This window comes from Nyctereutes procyonoides, unplaced genomic scaffold, assembly GCF_905146905.1.
Source record: "Nyctereutes procyonoides isolate TBG_1078 unplaced genomic scaffold, NYPRO_anot_genome, whole genome shotgun sequence".
NCBI lineage: Eukaryota > Metazoa > Chordata > Mammalia > Carnivora > Canidae > Nyctereutes > Nyctereutes procyonoides.
This window is the reverse complement of record NW_026575125.1, coordinates 19,163,015-19,182,813: the sequence shown is the minus strand read 5'-3', so window position 1 is coordinate 19,182,813 and position 19,799 is coordinate 19,163,015. Positions and strand designations below refer to the sequence as shown.

The 19,799-nt window shown below is 43.3% G+C and overlaps 1 protein-coding gene across 1 annotated transcript in view; it reads right to left on the bottom strand.

Annotated features, from left to right (window-relative positions):
* PTCHD1 (patched domain containing 1) overlaps positions 1-19,799 on the bottom strand; it is a 51,143-nt gene that overhangs the window by 9,407 nt on the left and 21,937 nt on the right. Inside the window, exon 4 of the mRNA XM_055337299.1 lies at positions 4,003-4,663. Coding sequence (XP_055193274.1) covers positions 4,003-4,663 — 661 coding nt within the window. The remainder of the gene's footprint in view (positions 1-4,002; positions 4,664-19,799) is intronic.

Below are 19,799 nucleotides of genomic sequence, written 5' to 3'. Positions count from 1 at the left end.
TGAAGAATATTTTTCTTGAATGATATTTTTTGTCTCATCTTATCTCCATGCCTCTTGTATCTTGATAAATGCAAAGCAACCCTTATAATGTACAAACTAATATCAAAACTATTTTTCACCACAACTTCAGTTCTGCCCTTTCAGCTGGTCAGAATGTACGTGAAGCCACAAACCTTCCAGATGAAGGAAGAGACCTTCCTTCCATTCCCTTCTACATTCTCCAACATTCCATTCCCTTCCTGATTTGTGTCTGACCAGGAAAGCTGTGGAAATGGTAAGCCTGTGAGGAGAGCTTGCATGCATAGAATCTTTGCCAATTTCTTAAATCATAGCCAACTGGAGGACAATGGTGTAAATCCTAATCCTTTAAAGGAAGTTCCCTAATGGATTAAAATGATGAGTGTCATATGTTTACATTGGCAGTTCAAGTACTTCAGTACCTGATATTAATATAGTTTGGAAAGAAAGGATATTACTTTATGCATAACAGGTATGGATGAGATAAACTCTTCTTCAAGTTTATAGTAACTAAAAAATGTCAATGGGCATTTATAATGCTGTAGACCTTTAAGGATTTCAGCTCTAAATAAACTGATCTGACTCATATGGACAGGGGTTTTGGCAGAAGTAGGATTGTCTAATATGCATGACACTGATTAAAAACATTCTAAATCATGATGTATCTATGCTTACATCATTGCCAAAATGATTCATCTGTGTAGGATATATTCTTATTGCCAGAGATGTCACGTATCATCTTGGCTAGAAACACACAGTCACATCCCATTATGGCGAACTCTCAGAGTTTATCCAAATTCTTTCCTATTCTGGAATTTTGTCAGGTTAATACTGCTTGACACACGTGGTCTTAAAATTTTCCATTCTAAATCTACTGCCATTTTGGCATTTGGCTGGATCTGGCCTTATGTGACCGGCATCACACTGAGAATGTTTAGTTTGCTGAATTTTAAATATAGTGTTTATCACATTATAGACCTGTTGTTGGCCAAGGAAATCTCTGTATTAAAGACTTTTTCTAAGATACTTTTCCTTTTAAATGAGGCCATATAGTTTTAAGTTTTTATTTGATACTGTATTTATATAACATAGAAAATCAAGAAGTTTTGCTTAAATCTCAGTTTAAGTATAGACATTCTATGTTATAGACAGACAAAATTTAAAACTGGACAGTTTATGGACTCATACTGCAAAACCCTTAGCACTGCATCGTTCCTTGGTCATTTGAAATATTTAGTGGCATTTTAGGGCTGGTCATCAAAAATCCGGAATTAAACACTGGCCCTAACTGCAACATTTACGAACATGTTTTTGCCTGTATTTCATTTCACAATAACATTCTGAGAATGACGTTTATCTGTGAAACACAGAAGAGTGACCATCCTAAATCCAGGCACTGTTGGTTTTATGAGCATATTAAGCACCCATTACATGGTGCAAAATATTTATTGCAAATGGGCCTTTAGCTACTAAAATGCATAGCTTCCTTTCATGTTGTGACTAAGTAATTTGAGATCTCTTTGGGCTGAAAGTGTACAGAAAGGTTGCATACTGATTGTCAGCAGGGAAAACTGCCATCAAATCAATGCGTATAACTTTCCTTTCAAATTGCAAACAAGGAAGTATTGGGTACCTGCAGCGCTTGCTCTCTTTCACCACAAACGCCAGGTTTTTCTGAATTGAACTCTGACATCAAGTTCAGTGATAGCCAGTCTCTGTGGAGCTGTGGCATTACTATTTGTGGACTTTCCTGAAGCCACTTCTCAGCTAACAGCATCCAATCTCTTACATCTTTGCACCTATAACTAGCTGGTATGTTCCTTTTTGTGCTTTTATTTATGATGCTTAAAACTTCTTTAGGAAGTACAAAAATAAGTTTTAAGAAATCTTAAATATCATAACTTAGTTTACTTAATAAAATTAATTAAGAGAAGTTTCTAATATTCCATTTCATTTTACTTGGTGAAATTAGTTTTAAGAAGTTTTGACTATTGCTATGTTATTTTACTTAAAAAATATTTTTAGGAAGCTTTAAATATTGAAGTTTTATTTTACTTTATGCAATTAGTTTTTAGGAAGTTGTAAATAGCATATCATACTTTGGGCTCACTGGTCACATCTTGGAGTGTCATCAAACCTGGGCCAATAATCCTTTTTCTAGCTCTGACATTCTTTCTTCATGATCTTAAAAACCCACTGTCTCCCATCAGTTCCCCACTCTTTCCTTATTCCTGTTTTTCTTCTTGCCCCAAAAACAATCAGAATAAAAATGCTGCATTTTTAAAATGAAAAGCCAAAAAATAAAACCCAAGCATGGAATTAGTCATGGGCAAAACATCTTCATTTAAAGAAGCCTTGACTCAAACCTCCAAGGAAGCTACTACCCAGGTACACTGAGTCTTCAAGGAACCACCGTGGATCCCATCATCGGTGCATGACGTCTTGGGGTTCAAGAGGCAAGTTATGCTGCCTTCTTCACGGACTGAATTAGGGAGGAAGTATGGCGGCCTCCTTCTCTCGTATTTGGCGGCGATAAGCCATCTGATGAATGTGCAACTTGCTTGGTCTCCACAGCGCTCCCTTTGCCAGGAGCTACCATGAATGTTTTACTGCCTAAGTCTGCATTCCCACAGGCCTCAGAGCATGGAGGGCATCATGCATTCCGCGACCTTGCAACTCCACCACCCTGCTTATAATGTAACCATAATGCAGCTGAGAATCCTGAGTAAATTATTTTCTTTCCTTCCACTCCCCCCAAACAGGGCATTAGGCATTCTAATGAACTCAACCATAGTTCTTTCTCATTCAGTGAAAAGTGTCACTTCATTTGTCATGTCAGTATCTGATTCCCAATGACATTTTAATTTTGCTAAAGGAACCAATGAGAAATGGTCACAAAAAAGGGAGAAATGAGCCCCTGGAACCCTTGGCCCACAAGAACCCTGCCGTCAGGCTTGCTGGATATGCCACATTCAGGACCAGATGAACAGAGCAACTGATGTTGTATTGTAACCACTCTGGCTTTGTTTTGATCGTTACCTCTATCAGGAAATTCCTGCAGCCCCGAGAGAGAATATACTGGGACTCTCATACTGTCATTTTTAAGCATTCTCCTGAGTTTATACAGCAAGGACAAAGAAAGAGGTACTTTCTCATTTATGTCTCACTTGTTGCTTTCAGAGTTCTTGTACATTTATCACACCCCCTTTTGTGATACTCACATCCATTCCATCCATAGGGTGGGGACGCTGAGGGGAGCAGACCCTGTCAGTGCCCAACGCATGTGCCCTCCAATTCACTCTTCCTGAGCTCATAGAAGGCTTCTCACTACACATGCCATCCACCTGAGGGTTTCTGTGGCTGCAGGAATGTACTCAGTCTTCCTTGGGGAGAGCTGTCCATGAATCACACAGGGTTTCTGGGTACATGGCCCAGCTTGTGGCTTCCTCACCCCTCATGGAAGACCTCTCTCATGTATGTTCTGTTAAGTCTCCCAAAGGCCCCCAGTGGGATTGAGCTACAGGTGCCTAAAGCAGTAACCTGCCCATTAACATAGTCTGAATTTTCTTCCTTCTGTGACTCATATTCTCACTCCCACGCTGGGGCTTCCTGGGCTCACCTCCCAAATAAACTTCTTCTCTCTAAATCCTTGTTTCAGGGTCTGCTTCTGGGGAAGCCCCACCTAAGACAATGGGGTGCCAGAGAAGATAAATATCTGCTAATTGCCACACAGCTACTTAACAGAGAACCAAGGGTGAGACTCAGGGCTTTAGACTTGTGGCACAAGTTATTTTGGTAAATACTAAATAAGGTTGCCCCTTGCCAATGGCCAGCAGCACATTATAGAATCAGTTCCAGGGCTTTTGGGCAAAAGGAAGACACTATAAACAAAACGAAGTTGTTAGATGGCTACTCCCTGTCTTTTAGGAACCCAGTCACCACCACCAGAAGGAGGAAATAAAAGAAAGGAAGGGCAGTAGTTACCTAGCATGACGAAAGGGACTCCCAGGAAGGTGGAATTGTATTTCCCACCAGTAAGATTGATGATCCCGGCCGCAGTGAGAGTGGCCAGGGTTATGGTCACCAACCCGAGCAGGCCTAGCCAGGGTTTGCTGCGGACGCAGTCCTGCATAGAGCAGCACAGGATGGCCATGGTGACCACCAGGATCAGGCTGGTGACCAGGTAACGTTCCGATACACGGCTGGTCTTCTGGAAATCTTCCCTCAGTGAGGAGGATGTGTAAGGGTACATTTTGACTTTGCTGTTGGATTTCTGGAACAGTCGGACAGTGTCGCAGAAGCTGGACTCCCACCTCTCAGCCACCATGTCATTGAGACTGTTGATTGACTGCAGGTAGTAGGTGAGCTGGACAGCCTCTGCGGATTTTACCCGGTCCTTGCTGTGCACAGTGACGCCTCCAAGCTGGTGTCCGTTGTACACTGCCCTCCCATCCTTTAAGTGAGTGATCGGGTATGTGATAGCAAAATTGGTCCGGTTGGTGGCCCGAGCATTCTTTAGCTCCTCCAGAACATGCACTATGTCATCCACGATGCAAGTCTTATCGTTATTCAGGATACATATGTGGGCAAACGTGTAATTAAAACCAGGCCTTGGAACCTGGATCCTGGTCACAGCAGCATGCAACTATGGGAGAAAAAATGAAAGTCAGTGTTTATTTCCAAAAATAAGACATTAATACATGGCATTAGCTCTGTGGATTCAGATCTCTCTTTTTGGGAGTGATGGAGTCACTTGTGTCCTCTCTAAGCTAAAGAGTTCAAATTAAATGTTATAACCTTAGGTTAGAGACTAGGTAGTAAGGATGCAAAACCAGCAGCATCAGCAGAGGCTGAGAACTTGTCAGAGATGGAAACTGTCAGGCTCCACGTCAGACCTGCTAAATCAGAAAGCTCTGGGGTGGGGCCTGGGAATCTGGGTTTTCACAAGCTCTCCGGAAGATTCTGATAAAGGTACTGTTTGTGCAGTGCTGGGTTAAGGCACAGCATTATTTCCACAGGTTCTCTTCTTTATTTGTGACCCAACTGGTCTATAAATGTCTGAGAATCTCACATACATGCACCATCTAGAAGATATAATGTACAAAGTGAACTAGGGTACAGTTTCAAGTGCAGAGGTCTTCGGTAGGCCCATCCCCTGCTGCCAACTTCTAGGGCTCCTAAATGACTTCCCCATCCAATTCTGTCACTTGGTGCCATAAAAGGCAGGAGGCTCACCTTGAGAGACCTCATATTCTCTGGCTTTCCTTGTCTGCTTATATGGGAAGGGAAACGGAACAGCGAGAGACTGGCTGGGATACATGGTGGTCATGCTAAAGAAGCACAGTGGGATGTATTCTACACACCCCTCCCCAAGTCAGACTTGCCATGTCCAAGCTCTATACACCTGTGGTCAAAGTGGACAGTGGGAGTACAAGCACTCATTTAACAGCTCCTCCTTTATGCCAGGCACAGTTCTAGGCCTTTTATGCAGATCAACTCATTTCGTCCTTACAAGAAACTATGACGTAGGTACAAGTAAAAGCCTCATTTTACAAATGAGTAAAGTGAGACACAGTTGCTTGCCCAGGGTCCCACACATAGTAAGGACACATAGGCTAACCCAGGTAGCCTGGCTCTGGAACCTGTGCTCCTAGCCCCTCACCACACACCTCTAGGTTAATAACGCTGGTAGTTGAATCAAAGTTCTTCCTAGCAACTAATGCTTAAATTGGTGCTTTCACTGGCCATGTGCTAAGGTTGCCTAACAAATCACAGGTGCTCAAGTTCAGATATGTAGGAGTATGTGTACTCTACAGTCTAAAGTGAGAAAATAAGGCCTTATCTCTGTAAAATGTGCCCAGTCAGCAAAATGAGGCCAGTGGTAGACATGTAATTGAGTGTTAAGTAAATGATTGTGCCTGTGGCTAGCACTGAGTGGGTTCTCAAAGGCACAGAGATATCCACTGTGTATCTAATGAGTGAAGAAGAACATTTCATATGTAGTGGGAATAAAGTTTAACATCCAGTTGCCACACCGTGACTGTGCCATTATTACTCATAACCTTCTGAGTATCTCTGTGACCCTGATATATTTTCTCTTAAATCTGCTCTGGATGGATTATTTGTGAAGACATTTTGCTGTGCATGTGCCAGGGTGAGTGGGATATTTATTATGCTTTTTGAAAATGTCGGAGGGGTACCAGCTGTCAAAGTCCTCCAGTTAGCACAGAGCATGAGTTGCTAATCCTAATTTTCAGTGCACCCTCCCCCATATCTCCTCATGGGTATCAGCCCTCAGGTTCAGGAAATGCTTCACCATATTATGTTTGGCTGAAAATTTTGAGTTCTTTCACACACACACACACACACACACACATTTTTTATCTCCCAGAGATACCTAAGAGATTATTTTCACAAAACCCTTACCATATGCTAAATTTTTGTTTTGGTGCTTTGGGATTAATGATGAGCACAATATCTTCAATGATCTTAAACTGAGTGTATCTTTTTATCCATTCTTCTCTAAGCATGGCCCAGTAAATTTTGATTAAAGGAACTTCTAACTACAAAAAAAATCTCAAATATAAAGTTATTTTAGGGGAGGGAAGAGCCAAGAGGAATTTAAAGACAAGAGAGAGTTTTGATAAGTGTTCAAACAAACACTTTGGGGAAAGATTCAGAATAGGCTAGAAAAGGAGTGGTATTGAAAGCATGCATATGTGTAATATTTAGTGCATTGTTTGTTCCTATGAGCAGTCTAATAAATCTCCCTTAGAGTGATTACTAAATATGTCAAGAGAAAAAGATTGCCAAATAAGATGGTGTTAAGCCACAGGGCTGAACCCAGTTATAGCAAAGGGATAGTTTCCATCTATTCTCTAAGGCGACCATGCGCTGCTGGGTGGGGAGTTTTAAACTATTTAATGATGTGCCAACTCTGAAGGTCTGCTGCTATGATCCCTGAGACCATAGGCCAAAGAAAGCATGCACCATGTTAACTCCTGTACACCAGATCATAGGATGGAGACTTGGGAAAAAGGAGTTCTTAGTGAAGTTTGAGAAGGAATGTTTCTTAATTCTAAGTACCAGAGCTGCCGTGAGATGCAGCTGCTTTGAATTTCCAATGGAGAGGTGGGTAGAACATGTGTCACTCTTGCTTCTGAGTGGCAGGGAGATGCTGAGTGACAAAGCATCCAGAGAGGGGGTGTTGGCTGAGGCCGCCTACCTGGCAGGAGGTGTCTGTGGGTTTCTACTGTGGGATAAGAGGTGAGAGGATAATAAGAGGCATGGAGAACTGAGACTCCCTTCTGTGGCTTCTGAGAGTCCTCAGTTCTGATCTTTGGTTCTTATGACTACATGTCAAGCACACACACAATCTAGTCTTGGCCATCCACTTTGCCATTGGCAGGTACACTGACATGCTACCTGGGTGTCAGCCTGTGTAAGGTTTTAGAGTGCTCTGATTTAACCTCCTAAAGGAGCCCCACTTAGGACAACAGAGACATTAGTAGGCGTTCTTAGATATATTCCCTGGGGAAAAAAGGAAGGCAGAGATTGAAGCTGTGTTGCTGTTTTTGTTTTGTTTTGTTTTTTTGTTTTGTTTTTCTGTATACTTACTTGAAATTTCTGCACTGGAAAATGAAGGTGAAAATGATAACAGGTTAGTTGTTAGTTTATAGTGACTTCATTTTTGTCTTTAAATTAATGTCTTTTCTTGGGGCCAGAAGGGGGATAGCAAGCCAGGGAAAGATCAAAGCATGATAGTGAAATGGTGACGAAGACACCTCCATCTACAAAATGGACAACCTCTAGCCACACAAGCTTATTGTTGAGCTCGGGAAGAGGCCCTCAGAAAAAAAAAAAGCACAAGTGACACAAAGTAGTAGTCCTGACCTTAGTATAGTTGGAATCTATCATGTGAATCTACACATAATCCATGTTTCCATAACTATGTATAGGTTCTAGATAATTCACTCAACACACATTCAGTAAATACTCATCAAATTTACCATAATAGGATATTGTTGTCAATAATAGGATAATTTCCCTGAATGTAGTAAGCCTGTGCTCACACATGGAAAATCACAGAAGAGATACAACATTCAAAACAAAAAGAATATTCTAACAGTAGACAATGCCAAGCATTTTGTGCTAGTAAAGTCTAATCCAATGTCAATCCCAATCACAATATTTTCTGTTCTGTATTTGCTGCCAAAGAGGCCAGGACTGAATGTTAAATGGAGATTCATTCCCAGGCTCTGAACATACAGTTTAAATTGTTAGCTTCTTTGCCCTCATCACCCTTCAGGTTAGGAATGATAACAGTAACAGTAAGTAGTCTGCTAAGTACTTTCTTCAAAGTTCTAATATTTTATTTGTTACAAGACTCTATGGAAATGATTAAATGATTGTCCTCATTTTATAGCTGGAGCAATTGAGACCTAAAGAATGTCAGAAGCCCACCTATGCTGACCCAGTGAATGAAGGGCAGGGGTGGGATCCTGCGGATGGCAGGCGGCAGGCCACATGGCCCTAGCCCAGCACAACTTTGGGTGGGGACAGAGAGGATTTGGGGAGAGGTGCTCCGTCAGCTCGCCCAGTTCAGATGATTGGCCATGGCTGTGACCAAGCTGTGGGATGGCCATACTTGGGGATCTGAGGCCCATTAAGAAGAGACCAGACATAATCCAGACAGCCAAAGCTCATCTGTAGATGGCAGTATTACAGGTGACAATATCAACAGGTAGCGAAGGGGATGGGTTTTGAGCTTACTGACTTTTCTTATTCTCCATCCAGCCTCTGTGGTTGCCAAATAAAACTTTTCATAGACAGGCTTACTAGGCAGAAAGGCTGTGGGACACAATGGAATCCAGTAAAAAGGAGTTTTGTCTTCAAGTCTGGCTTCCGCTACTTACGTGGGAGTGTCAGAGACCCTAAAGAATGTCATTCCTTCAGGTCTCGGATTTATCAGTAAAAAAACAGGAGGTTGGTTTAGCTAATCGTTATGGACAGACCCGTTTGGTTCTCACACGACATAATTCTAAGATGAGTGACATCCACATACTACATGATCAGATGCTGAGTGAGAGAAAGTTAACTTCATAAATATCAATTTGAGATTTATTATAGCTGCTTGAAGTATGCTTTTCCAACACACTGAAGTTCTTTCTAGGTCAATGACAGATCTGATGGTAGATGAAACCCAGAAAGAAAACCACAGGGTAGGGAAAATAGGTTTACTGAAGAAAAAAAAAAAAGACTCCCTCCTCTGAGTGATTTCCCGTTCTGGGGAAGCACTGGCTCTTCTAATCCCCTTCTGCCAGAGCCTGGGACAAAGCCAGTGTGGGCTGCCGGTCACGACAGGCCAGAGTCTAATTTCCTCTCTGCCTCTCCTTGGCACACTCAGATCTTCCTCAGAAGACAGCAGGGGCACCTTGTAGAGAGTACAGAAGGGGTCTGGGAGGAAGGAAGTGTCTGCTCCCAAGCGAGTAGTGATTAACACAGGAAAAATCCCCGTGCACTGTCGGGATCTTTCACACCTTTCACTCATCTTTGTATTCGTTTTTTTATTGCAAAGGTGGAGAGTCAAGACCAGAGGGCCACTCTGCCAGGCAGGGCAATTAACAGGCTCTGGGAGCAGCTACAAGCTGTCCAACCCCCCACATCTCCCCCGGCCTGGGAGGCAAGACTGGCAGGAGGTGAGGGTCCCCAGCTCCCCAGAGGGAATCAGTCTGATGATCCACCTTTAGCAGCTGCCTTCCTTTCCTTGACTTCCTACCCCCTCCTTCTGCCTGTCACACATAAGCTGCATTCATGAAAAAAATTTTTAAAGGTTTTGATTTTTAAGTAATCTCTACACCCAAGGTGGAGCTTGAACTTTACAACCTCAAGATCAAGAGTAACCTGCTCTACCCGCTCAGCCAGCCAGACAGCCAGGCACCCCCATTAAAACACTTTAAAAAGGGAGGTTGGTTAGCTAGCTTTTCTAACTTTTATCATTTGTCCCCAAATAACTACCTTCAAAGTGGCACTAAATCAAAATGGCTTTAAAACTGCTTTCAAGGAATATCTGGTTTTCACCCCCAAATGAAATATTTTCTTCGTCAAATCGTTCCAAATTCCACGTCATGATCTGGGCCTATATTCTGCAACTGTAGATGGGTAAGAACTGACTGGCAAAGGATCCTCACCCAGGACACGAGAAAACAGCTTGAAGTGGATGGACCTGGTCTCCGCAGTTCAGCAATTACGCTAGCTCCCTCAGTGTTATGTCCTGTCTTTGCATGATCTCACTCTCACCCACTCTCTTTCCTCTTCTTTTAATAGAAGAGCATTACATCAGAACACCAGAAGTCGCAAGTTGGGGATTGTTACCGTGATTCATTTGTAGCGCAGCCAAAAGCAAGTTAGTCATCCCTTAATAAGTGAACAGAAATATCATTCTGCCTTTGAAACATTACATGTTTGGAGGACACCAAATTTAAGCTGTGGATGTAGCCAAACAAGTGACTATCTGTCTACACGCTTCTTCTATACATGTGTGCCCAGTGTCAGGCTGACCTGCTCCGAGTGACAAGAGAAAATGGTTACTTCTGTCAATACCATAGAGTCAGTGGAGCTCTGGGAGAGTGGGATGTGTCTGTTCTCCTTGCTTTACCACCGGGGGGTAAACACTGTTGTTGCTGATGTTGACACTAAAAAACAGCCAAGAGAGAGCCCCACATTGTAATTCCTCAAACAGGCTGTTTGTCTTTGCAGCCTTGGCTGAAAAAGCAATCCAGCTTTCGATCTGAAGCGAATAAATCTGGGATTTTAGAAACCAAAAACAGTGATGATGAAGGAAAAGGCAAGTATAAAATCTCCTTGCAACTTTGGCCCAATTCCACATTGGTCTGGAGGAGAAAGACAATGTGTTGCAGCAGAGATTGGGTAACCTCTATTTCCATAGTCTGGGGCAAATTTTCATGTGGTCTTAATTTAAAAAAATCCATTGATACCATGAAAAGACCCTTGGAAATGTGCTATGTTAAACTTTCTGATTAGGGTGGTTATTTTTTTAAAATATTTTATTTATTTATTCACGAGACACAGAAAGAGAGAGAGAGAGAGAGAGAGAGAGAGAGAGAGAGGCAGAGGGAGAAGCAGGCTCCCTCTGCAGGGAGCCCAATGTCTCCAGGATCTCCAGGTCTCCAGGATCATGCCCCGGGGTGAAGGCAGGCGCTAAACCGCTGAGCCACCTGGGCTGCCCAGGGTGGTTATCTTTTAATCCCATTGTCCTCACTTCACTTTCATGGTCAGGATTGGGCTCTGGTGGAGCAATTTTGTAGGTCATGAGTTTTGCTGACTATCTGTAAGATGACAGGACACTCTCAGAAATGGGAGAATGTTAAAGCTGATTGGCCAAGAGGCAAAGAGAAGTCCCAAAGAGCCACATGCCTGGGGAATATGCAAGAGCAGTTTTAAGATTTGGTCAGGAGAGCACAAATAAGACTTTAAGGGACAGGAAAAACAGTACCAAGGACACCCAGGTCTGGAAAATGACCGTGAAACCTGAGTGGGAAGAGCACTGGATCAGGAGTCAGAAGACTTGAATTTAAATCCTGGTTTTGTGGCTTGCTGACCACATGAGTTACAGATAAATTTTTAAAAAATGAGCCTTTAAGGATATATATCATGGCACTTCCCTGCTCTAAATCCTCCAATGGTTCCTCATGGCACTGAGAACCAACACCTAAGTCCTGACTGTAGCCAACAAGATGGTACACTGTCCTTGCTGACATCTTGGGACTCATGTCTCACCATCTCTTAACTCTGTAGGGAATGTCCTTCCTCCACACAGCCTTGCTTCTTTCACTTCCCTGCTCTGATGTAATTGGCTTCCCACCCTCAATTAAAAAGAATAGTATCCTTCGTCATCGCCATCATTTTTTCTCTTAGAGTTTTTTACTGCACTGTGATAGGATGTTACATTACGCATCTCTCTTTGTTTCTTTATTCCGCTGCCTCCACTAGAACAGGAGTTATACCATGCTGGTGTATTTGTCCATTTGGTCTACATCTTCACTGCAAAGGACAGTTCCTACTACATGTACTCAGTAGTTATGGAGTAAATATATAAATATAATAATCTTGTGACTCAGTGGATTTTAGTCTGTCTCATGGGCAAGAGGCGGGCCAAAGGAAGTGATAGAGTGTGTGCATTTGGTAAATTCTAGAGGGCAATGAAGGTGACTGCAGTTATTGTACAGCAGGGAAGCATGCAGTACTCTTTTTTTCTGCCAAAAAAAAAAAGCTGTCCACATATGACCTAGAGTTGGTTCCTGAATAGTTCTGTAGGCCCTGATCTTTCCTGGGTTTTGAGGATATTTTGCGCTTTAGTGGGAAAGACATGGGTTCTGAGGTCAGAATGTCCCAAGTTCAAATTCTTCCTCTGTCAGTTCTACCTAAGGGACCATTGCAGGCACGACTGGGCCCTGTCTTCTCACGACTTCAGCATACACTGGCCCTACTTTCGGCCTGATGTGAAAGTCCTGGGGCATTAACATGCTATCTTAGTCCCAAGCAGCATGGAGCTAGGACTAAAAACAGTTTGTATATAAATACCCCGGCTCCCTGTCCCCAAGGTGGGGTGAGTCTGTGGCACGTGTTCCTCATGGATTCTCAGAGTTCCTCAGCAGGATTAGGCTGCCATTGGACAGAGGGTAAATAGCTTGACAAGGGCCCTATAACTTACTGCTCGCCTTCCCTGCTATATGTTGCCATTCTCTTATCGGTGCTTCCTGGGATTGTCTTCCAGATATACTACTTGTTTTGAGTCCTTGACTCTGGGTCAACTTTTAGAGGAACCCAAACTAAAACAATGACTAGGCATTTAATTCAGTTTCGTTATCTGTAAAGTGGGGTCATAGGGTCACTATGAGGGTCAAGTGTGGTAAGATCTAAAAGGTGTCTACCTGGGAATTTATTATTGGATTAAGCCATATGGAATGGCCATTTCTGTAGGTAACAGAGTGGTTTAGTATTGGCAATTGTATGTAGTTAACCTAACTGACCTCTGGTGAGGGTCTATTCTTGCCCCTTCTGGCCCCTCTTCCTTTCCAAGAGTCCTAACAGAACTGGGGCTCCCCTCATTGGAGTACCAGACAAGTTTATTAGGCTTCCAAGGTACAGTTTGGTGGTACCAGGAAGGCTTTTTAGGAAAAAGACAACAGTTCTGTGCTGGGAAAGATCTCACACATCCACAAATAAGACTGCATGATGAGCATGCAAAGCCTGCATGCAATCAGAATTCACACTTTTAGCAGTTTTGGTTTAAAAAAAGTCAAATGCCATAGAACCCACATCCTTGAAATACTTGAAACTGCCAATAATAAATAACAATGTTCAATCTACAAAATTATGAAAAAGTGTCTCTATCGAATGAACTCCTTTGGCAGTTTTTTTTTTCCTTCCAATGATTTACTAAGTTTCTAATAAGCACTGAACTTGAGAACAGTGTAAATTATGGCTGATAAAAGAAGAACTAAGAAAAAAATTCCCACCTAATGACATGATCATGACACTCCTGAATGATGGACCATGAGCTTTACGAGACTGAGCACATGATGTAGTTCATAAATGAGTGTATCATGTGATAGTGCATTTTTCACTGGAAATATTTTTTTGTTTTGTTATCAAGCTTCTCTAACAAAACTACTGCCTTTAAGAATCACAGGAGTGACCCCAGCTACTGCCCTCCTTTTCTGGATCTGAAAAGAGGCCTTGTGGAGTAGATGGTGAAGGCTGTGATGGTTTGTGTGATTCAGCTTGCCCTGGCCCTGACCCTTCTGGGAAGTGCTAATGTTGGTGGCCTATTTTGGCCTGGTGGGCATGGTCTTCCTGGCTCGAATGCTGGCTTGGGCACGCCGTCTCGCCTTTTCCAGGTGAGCTGCCTACTGACATTATGGTGCACATCAGACCAGGCAGGGAACCGTGGTGGGGCAAAAGGAGGAAACTAAAAGGTTTGAAGTGCCTACTATGTGCTGGGTTTTGTGCAGAGAATGCAGCATCTGTTACCTCATTTAATCCTCGTTGCAACTCAGGCAGGTTGATGGTACATCCATATTTGCGTGTGGGGAAACTGAGCTTCAATGAGCTTAAATAACTTGCCCATGGTCACAGATTTAGTATGTGGATCAGCCCACATGTAAATCCTGGGCTTGAAACATTGTTCCCTCATGGGAGTTCCTTTGGTAGAGTAAAGACTTCATACCTAATTTCTGTGCCTTGGCCATTTGGATACTGATGAACTTGTGTTTGGGTATTAGGCTTCAGCACAGTTCAGCCACAGTGTCAGATGTTTAGCAGCAATCTTGAATCAAAAGTGCTGGTGATGTAGCAAAGTCAAGGGGTAGAACATGACAAAGCATCCTTGCGGAAGCAGCAAGACTCAACTATTGAACACTGAGGCCCAGCAAATGCTGGACATTGACAAGACAAACCTCAGGGAGAAGCCACAACCCCGTTACCAATGACAGGCATGCACGACTGGAGATGAAGAAGACAGATGTGTAAAGAGAGGAGACTTTTATCAGTCTGAATAGCATCCTTTCTGTCTTGAATGTTTCCTGTGTCACTGTCCGCCTCCTGCCCCATGCACATGCAGAAGGAAAAGAGAAAAAACAATACTCTACAGAACATACTAGTAGAAAGGACTGGCAATTTGGGAATTTATTGCAAAACGCTGGATTGAAGTTGGGGATACTACAGGATGTGGGTATCACCCCTCCCCAAAGGCTGTTTAACATCAGGATATATACTCTTCATGAGGGCAAGGGCTCTGTTTTCTCCATCCTGTATCCCTGGCACATACTGGAAGCCCAACAAAGATATACTGACTGCACCTTCTGTGTTTGTTCCTTCTTGCTGATTTATATTTTCTCTGGTGACATTGAATGATACTTCATTTGTACCCAAAGGCTACTGTGCTACATGCATATCATTTCCATCTTAAATAAACAGATGACATTGAATTTAGTCCTGTCGCTTACACACTGCAGACAAATGGCTGATCTCATTAGATAAATGGATATGGTTAGAGTATAACCTAAAAAATATAAGAGCAGAGAAACAATTTAGGTAGGAGATTGGGTACTGAAATAATTATTATACTTAATTATAGAGTAGCTTGAATTTTTATTGTGTATTTGTTGGATTTCTATTTTTGGAGGGGAATTCTTTTTAAATACAGAAAAGTTTAGAGATGAATATAAAAATTCTCATGTACCTATGTCCAATGTCATGTCTATTTGAAGATTCTGTGTCCCCACCCCATGTTAATGCTGTCAGTGGGCAGGGTGATCATATAATTTATCATCCAGATTGGAACACTTTTAGAGTGCAGGAGGGCACTGTTAATTTCACAGAAACACCAGGCACAATGTGGGACCATCACAAGCAAAACAGGATGTTCTCCTTACCTATGAGTGTCTCAGAGGATGTGACTACTGATATGACTTCATCTATTTATGCCTCACTGTGGGCATGCGATGGAAATCCTTTGGTTTGCAGACCCATCACTGCTGATGGAACCTAGACTTTTACTGTAGGTGACACTAACCTGTAATCACAGTCCTCCAGGAAAAGGCATCTGGGAAAACTACTTCCATCTCTGACTACTTCCCCTCCTCCCACCACTGCAACTTCCCTCCATGGTAAGGCTCTGATGTTTTGCAGAATTCGGCTTTCATGTAGCCCAGTTCTGCTCTCTAATGCGGAGGTGGAGTGCATCTTTAGCATCCTTAGAACATTCCATATACATGCCCTAAGGACACCAGCCATGCTGGAATAGGCAGATGGCTTCCACTTGGTTTTCTCAGTGATGTGGCTTCACCTAGGAAGGAGCAAAGATTGCTTTTGTGCCCAAAGATGCCACTCTGGGTGATTCTGTCTTGGTTTAATGCTGGCAATGGCTCACAAATTTGGCTGATTAAAATTTTCAAGGCTTGCACATGTAAAGTCTGTGATGGGTCTCAGATAGGCAGCAGGTGGGAGACCAGAGCATTTCTGCTTTGTTGGGAGAAAGCTGTCTCTATTTCATTACCAATTATGGCAATGAACCATTTACTCAACCTGTATTGCCTACACTATGTAGGATATTAATATAAACCCTGGGAAGATAAAGAACATCAAGACATAGTTTTACCCTCAAGAAACTTAGAGTCTAGCAGAAGGACTTCAGGCAGAGTCTCAGAATTGGTTAGCACATGCAAACCACAAAATGGAGTGTTGCAATTCCATGATAGACGTAGCTAGGGGGTGTAATGGGGCTACAGGGAGACTAGTATATGTTTGAGTGTGTGCATGTACAAGTGCATGTGCACAGCATGTGTGTAGCAGTGGGAGGGGCACAATGAAATACAAAGTTGGAGAGGAAGTGGGACCGGTTGAGGGAAGATGTTCCCATTCACCATTCAATGAATACTTATTAGTAGCTATTAGTTAATCTGATGTCAAGCTGCGCGAACAAGACAGATAGGGCTCTGCCTTCACAGAACATTCAAACTCTAAGAGATACAGACAACAACAAGGCAATTTCAAGATTTGCATGGAGTTCTAATATGGGAGAAGTGCTAGATGGTAAGGGAAGAGCACCTGTGGCAACCTCGCAGGCACCAGGGAAGACTTGTTGGAGGAAGTGACTTATAAATTGGCACCTGAAGAATGAAGAGAAATTAACCGCAGGCAGAAGCTTGGCATGGGAGTATGGAACTGGTGGAGACACTATGGGCAAAGTCTGAGAGGCACAAAATGGGTATCAGGGGAAATGGAAGTGGTTCAGGCTGGTGGGAGAAAACAGGAGAGCTGGAGGCTGAGTCCAAATCACACAGGGCCTTGTTTGCTAAACGTGAGAGACAGACTTCGACCTGCAGGTCGCTGGGGGCCAATGAAGAGTTTCAAGCAGGGGACGAGATGATCAGAACTGTGGGAGATGACTCTATCTGCAGTGTGGGAGACTGGGAAGGTTGGAGAGCAGAGGCAGGGAGATGGAAAAGATCTGAACCACAGTGGACATACTGGCATGAAACAGGAAGAACATGGGTGTCTCTACCTTTCCAGAGATCTGGACAGCTTAGCGTGGGGAGTAAGCCAGGTAGTCAAATCTGATGACAACGTTTAGCTCCATGGTACTGATTAAACATTTGAGCTGCATTTCCTAGGTCTGGGTCTTAATGTGCCATCTATCAGTTGTCGGTTTATAAATGTGCAGACCTAGCTGTCATGTGGCCTTGGACTTGTCTGCATGTACGCTGCCAAAGTGCAGTCACAGACCACACAAGTACAGAAGTTCTTGGCCAACTGCTTCAAGTTCTTCTGTAGCAGATGCACTTGGCATCCTGCTCATATCCTCTAGTGCTTACCTCTTGAGAGCACACCTGCCTGACTGCAAATGCCAGCACCCATGCTTCTTTGTCAGAGAGCCCACTTTGCCATCTGCTCGGCAGACCAGAAGTTCTGGGGCATTAACACCCCCTGGGAACAGACTTCAACCAATGACAGATGGGAGTTGGCATAGAAATACCTGGTTTCCCTCCCCATGGGTGGGACTATTCATGGGTGAGTGTGTTTGAAATCGCTTCCCAGAGCTTGGGGGGAGGGCGGGGGGGGTGCTCCACTTGCTTCCAGCCTTGGCCTACCTGATCACACACCCTTTGAGCCTCCTTCCCCCTCCTGTCTTGCTACCCTGTGCTCCCCTCCTCCCCCACCCCCTGTTTCTGGTTGCCCTTCACCTCCCAAACAAACTAACTACCTTTACTTGATTTCTGGTTTCAAGGTCTGCGCCTGGGGGATCCCAAACTGAGATAATGTCTAACAATGGTCAGTGCCTCTGGAATTAGAGTTTTCTACTGTTCTCAAAACACTAAAGCATTCTAAAACCAAGTGCTAATTTCCTGTGTATTCAGATACAGTTATTTAGTCAAATGCAGCAGACTCCTAACTGGAGAACACACTGATGGTCAGCAGAGGGGAGGGGGTGGGGGATGGGTGAAAAAGGTGATGAGGATGAAGGAAGGCACTTGTCCTGATGAGCACTGGGTGTTGTATGGAAGTACTGAATCGCTATGTTGTATACCTGAAACTAATACTGCCCTGTATGTCAAGTAACTGGAATTTAAATAAGAACTTAAAAAAAAAGTATTTAGAGCCCCCCACCACAACCCCCCCCAAACACCAATATAGTCATGTCAAAATAAAACAACCCTTAGGGAGTAAAGTTAGTATCTTTTGAGCTCTTCTTCATACTCAGTCTTTTGATGGTGGACACATTTTTGGGGATGATGCCCAACTACATACAGTAGGTACACAACAGATATTTCTCCAGTGGCTCTGCTAAGTTCATGAATGTAGATGCCGATGCTGTCAGCTTCACTTCCCCCTCATTTGGGATATAGTCCAATCTTTTCATTAAGGTTTAAAGCTAATCATATGTTGGGTCCAGGGTATACTGATGACCAGAAGGCACCATAACTCATCAAGAATGGCTTAGGCCTGCATCCTGCCAGGAACAAGGAACTGCGAAGTGACATGATCTCTCCTCTTTCTTCTTGCTGATGATAAAGCAAGCATTTCTTTGGCTTTTACTTTATTTGGAAAAAAAACCACTCAGAGACACAGCAGCCTCTTTGCATCCTTCTGGAGTATGTCAGCAGGTAAGGTCTCAGGCTTCAGTGTTCTCTGTTGACAGCAAATGCTGGAATGTTGCCCAAGTTGGATGAGAGTCCCTATCTTTACATTTCTGGATTTCTGCTGTTATGGCGGTCGGTGTGTGGGAGAGACAGCTGATGTGTTCACTGGATTCCTTCCCAGGCAGTGATGTGCCTGGGGAGTACGTGCTGGTGGAGGCAGATTCTTCATGCGTCGGCCCTGCTGCCGGTTCAGGTGTGGAAGGCTCCATGATGGCAGTGTGTCGGATGTCAGGAAAACTGAGCCGACTTGTCTGCCAAGATTCAGGCCGTCTTTCTTGTCGTTCCTCACCATCAGTAGATGTTCTGCACTGCTGGGATGGTAGTCTCACTCTTGCACCTTATTAACAGGATCACTGAAGAGAATGTGTGTGTGTATACTCTTCATTATTGAGGTATAACATTTCTATAGTGAAGGATGCAAATCTCAAGTGTAGAGCTCAGTGAATTTCACAAGTACATACCTATACATAAGTATTGCTCAGATCAAGACAGGTTAACTACAGCCCCCAGAAGGCTCCATCATTCCCCTTCCCAGTCGATACCCCCACAACCCCCAGGGCAAAATCATTCTGATTTCTGTCAACATTGATGAGCTTTGCTTATTCCTGAGCTTCTGATAAATTGAACCATGCCGTATGTACTGTTTTGCGTCTGCCGCCTTTTATTCAACCCACAACTTGTGATATTCATCCATGTCGTGTTTATCAGTAGGCTGTCATTTATTTTTGCTGTGTAGTATTTCACTGCATGAAGATAGCAGAATTTATTTTTCTCTCCTGCTGGGGGACGTTTTGGTTTGTTTCCAGTTTGGGGTTTTTATAAATAAAACTGCCGTGAACATTCTTGTGCAAATCCTTTGGTGGACATACGCAGTCTTTTCTTTCAGGTATATATAGTGGTGCATTGCTACGTGTTTAACAGTAAATTCTCTCACCAAAACAGCTCTGATTCGTAAGCATTTGTAAATATCTCCACTGTGGCCAATTTCAAGCTACCTAGGGGATGTCAGTTAGGAAGAGATATGGCAAAGCAGCTTTCAGGGGCCAGTAGGGGGAG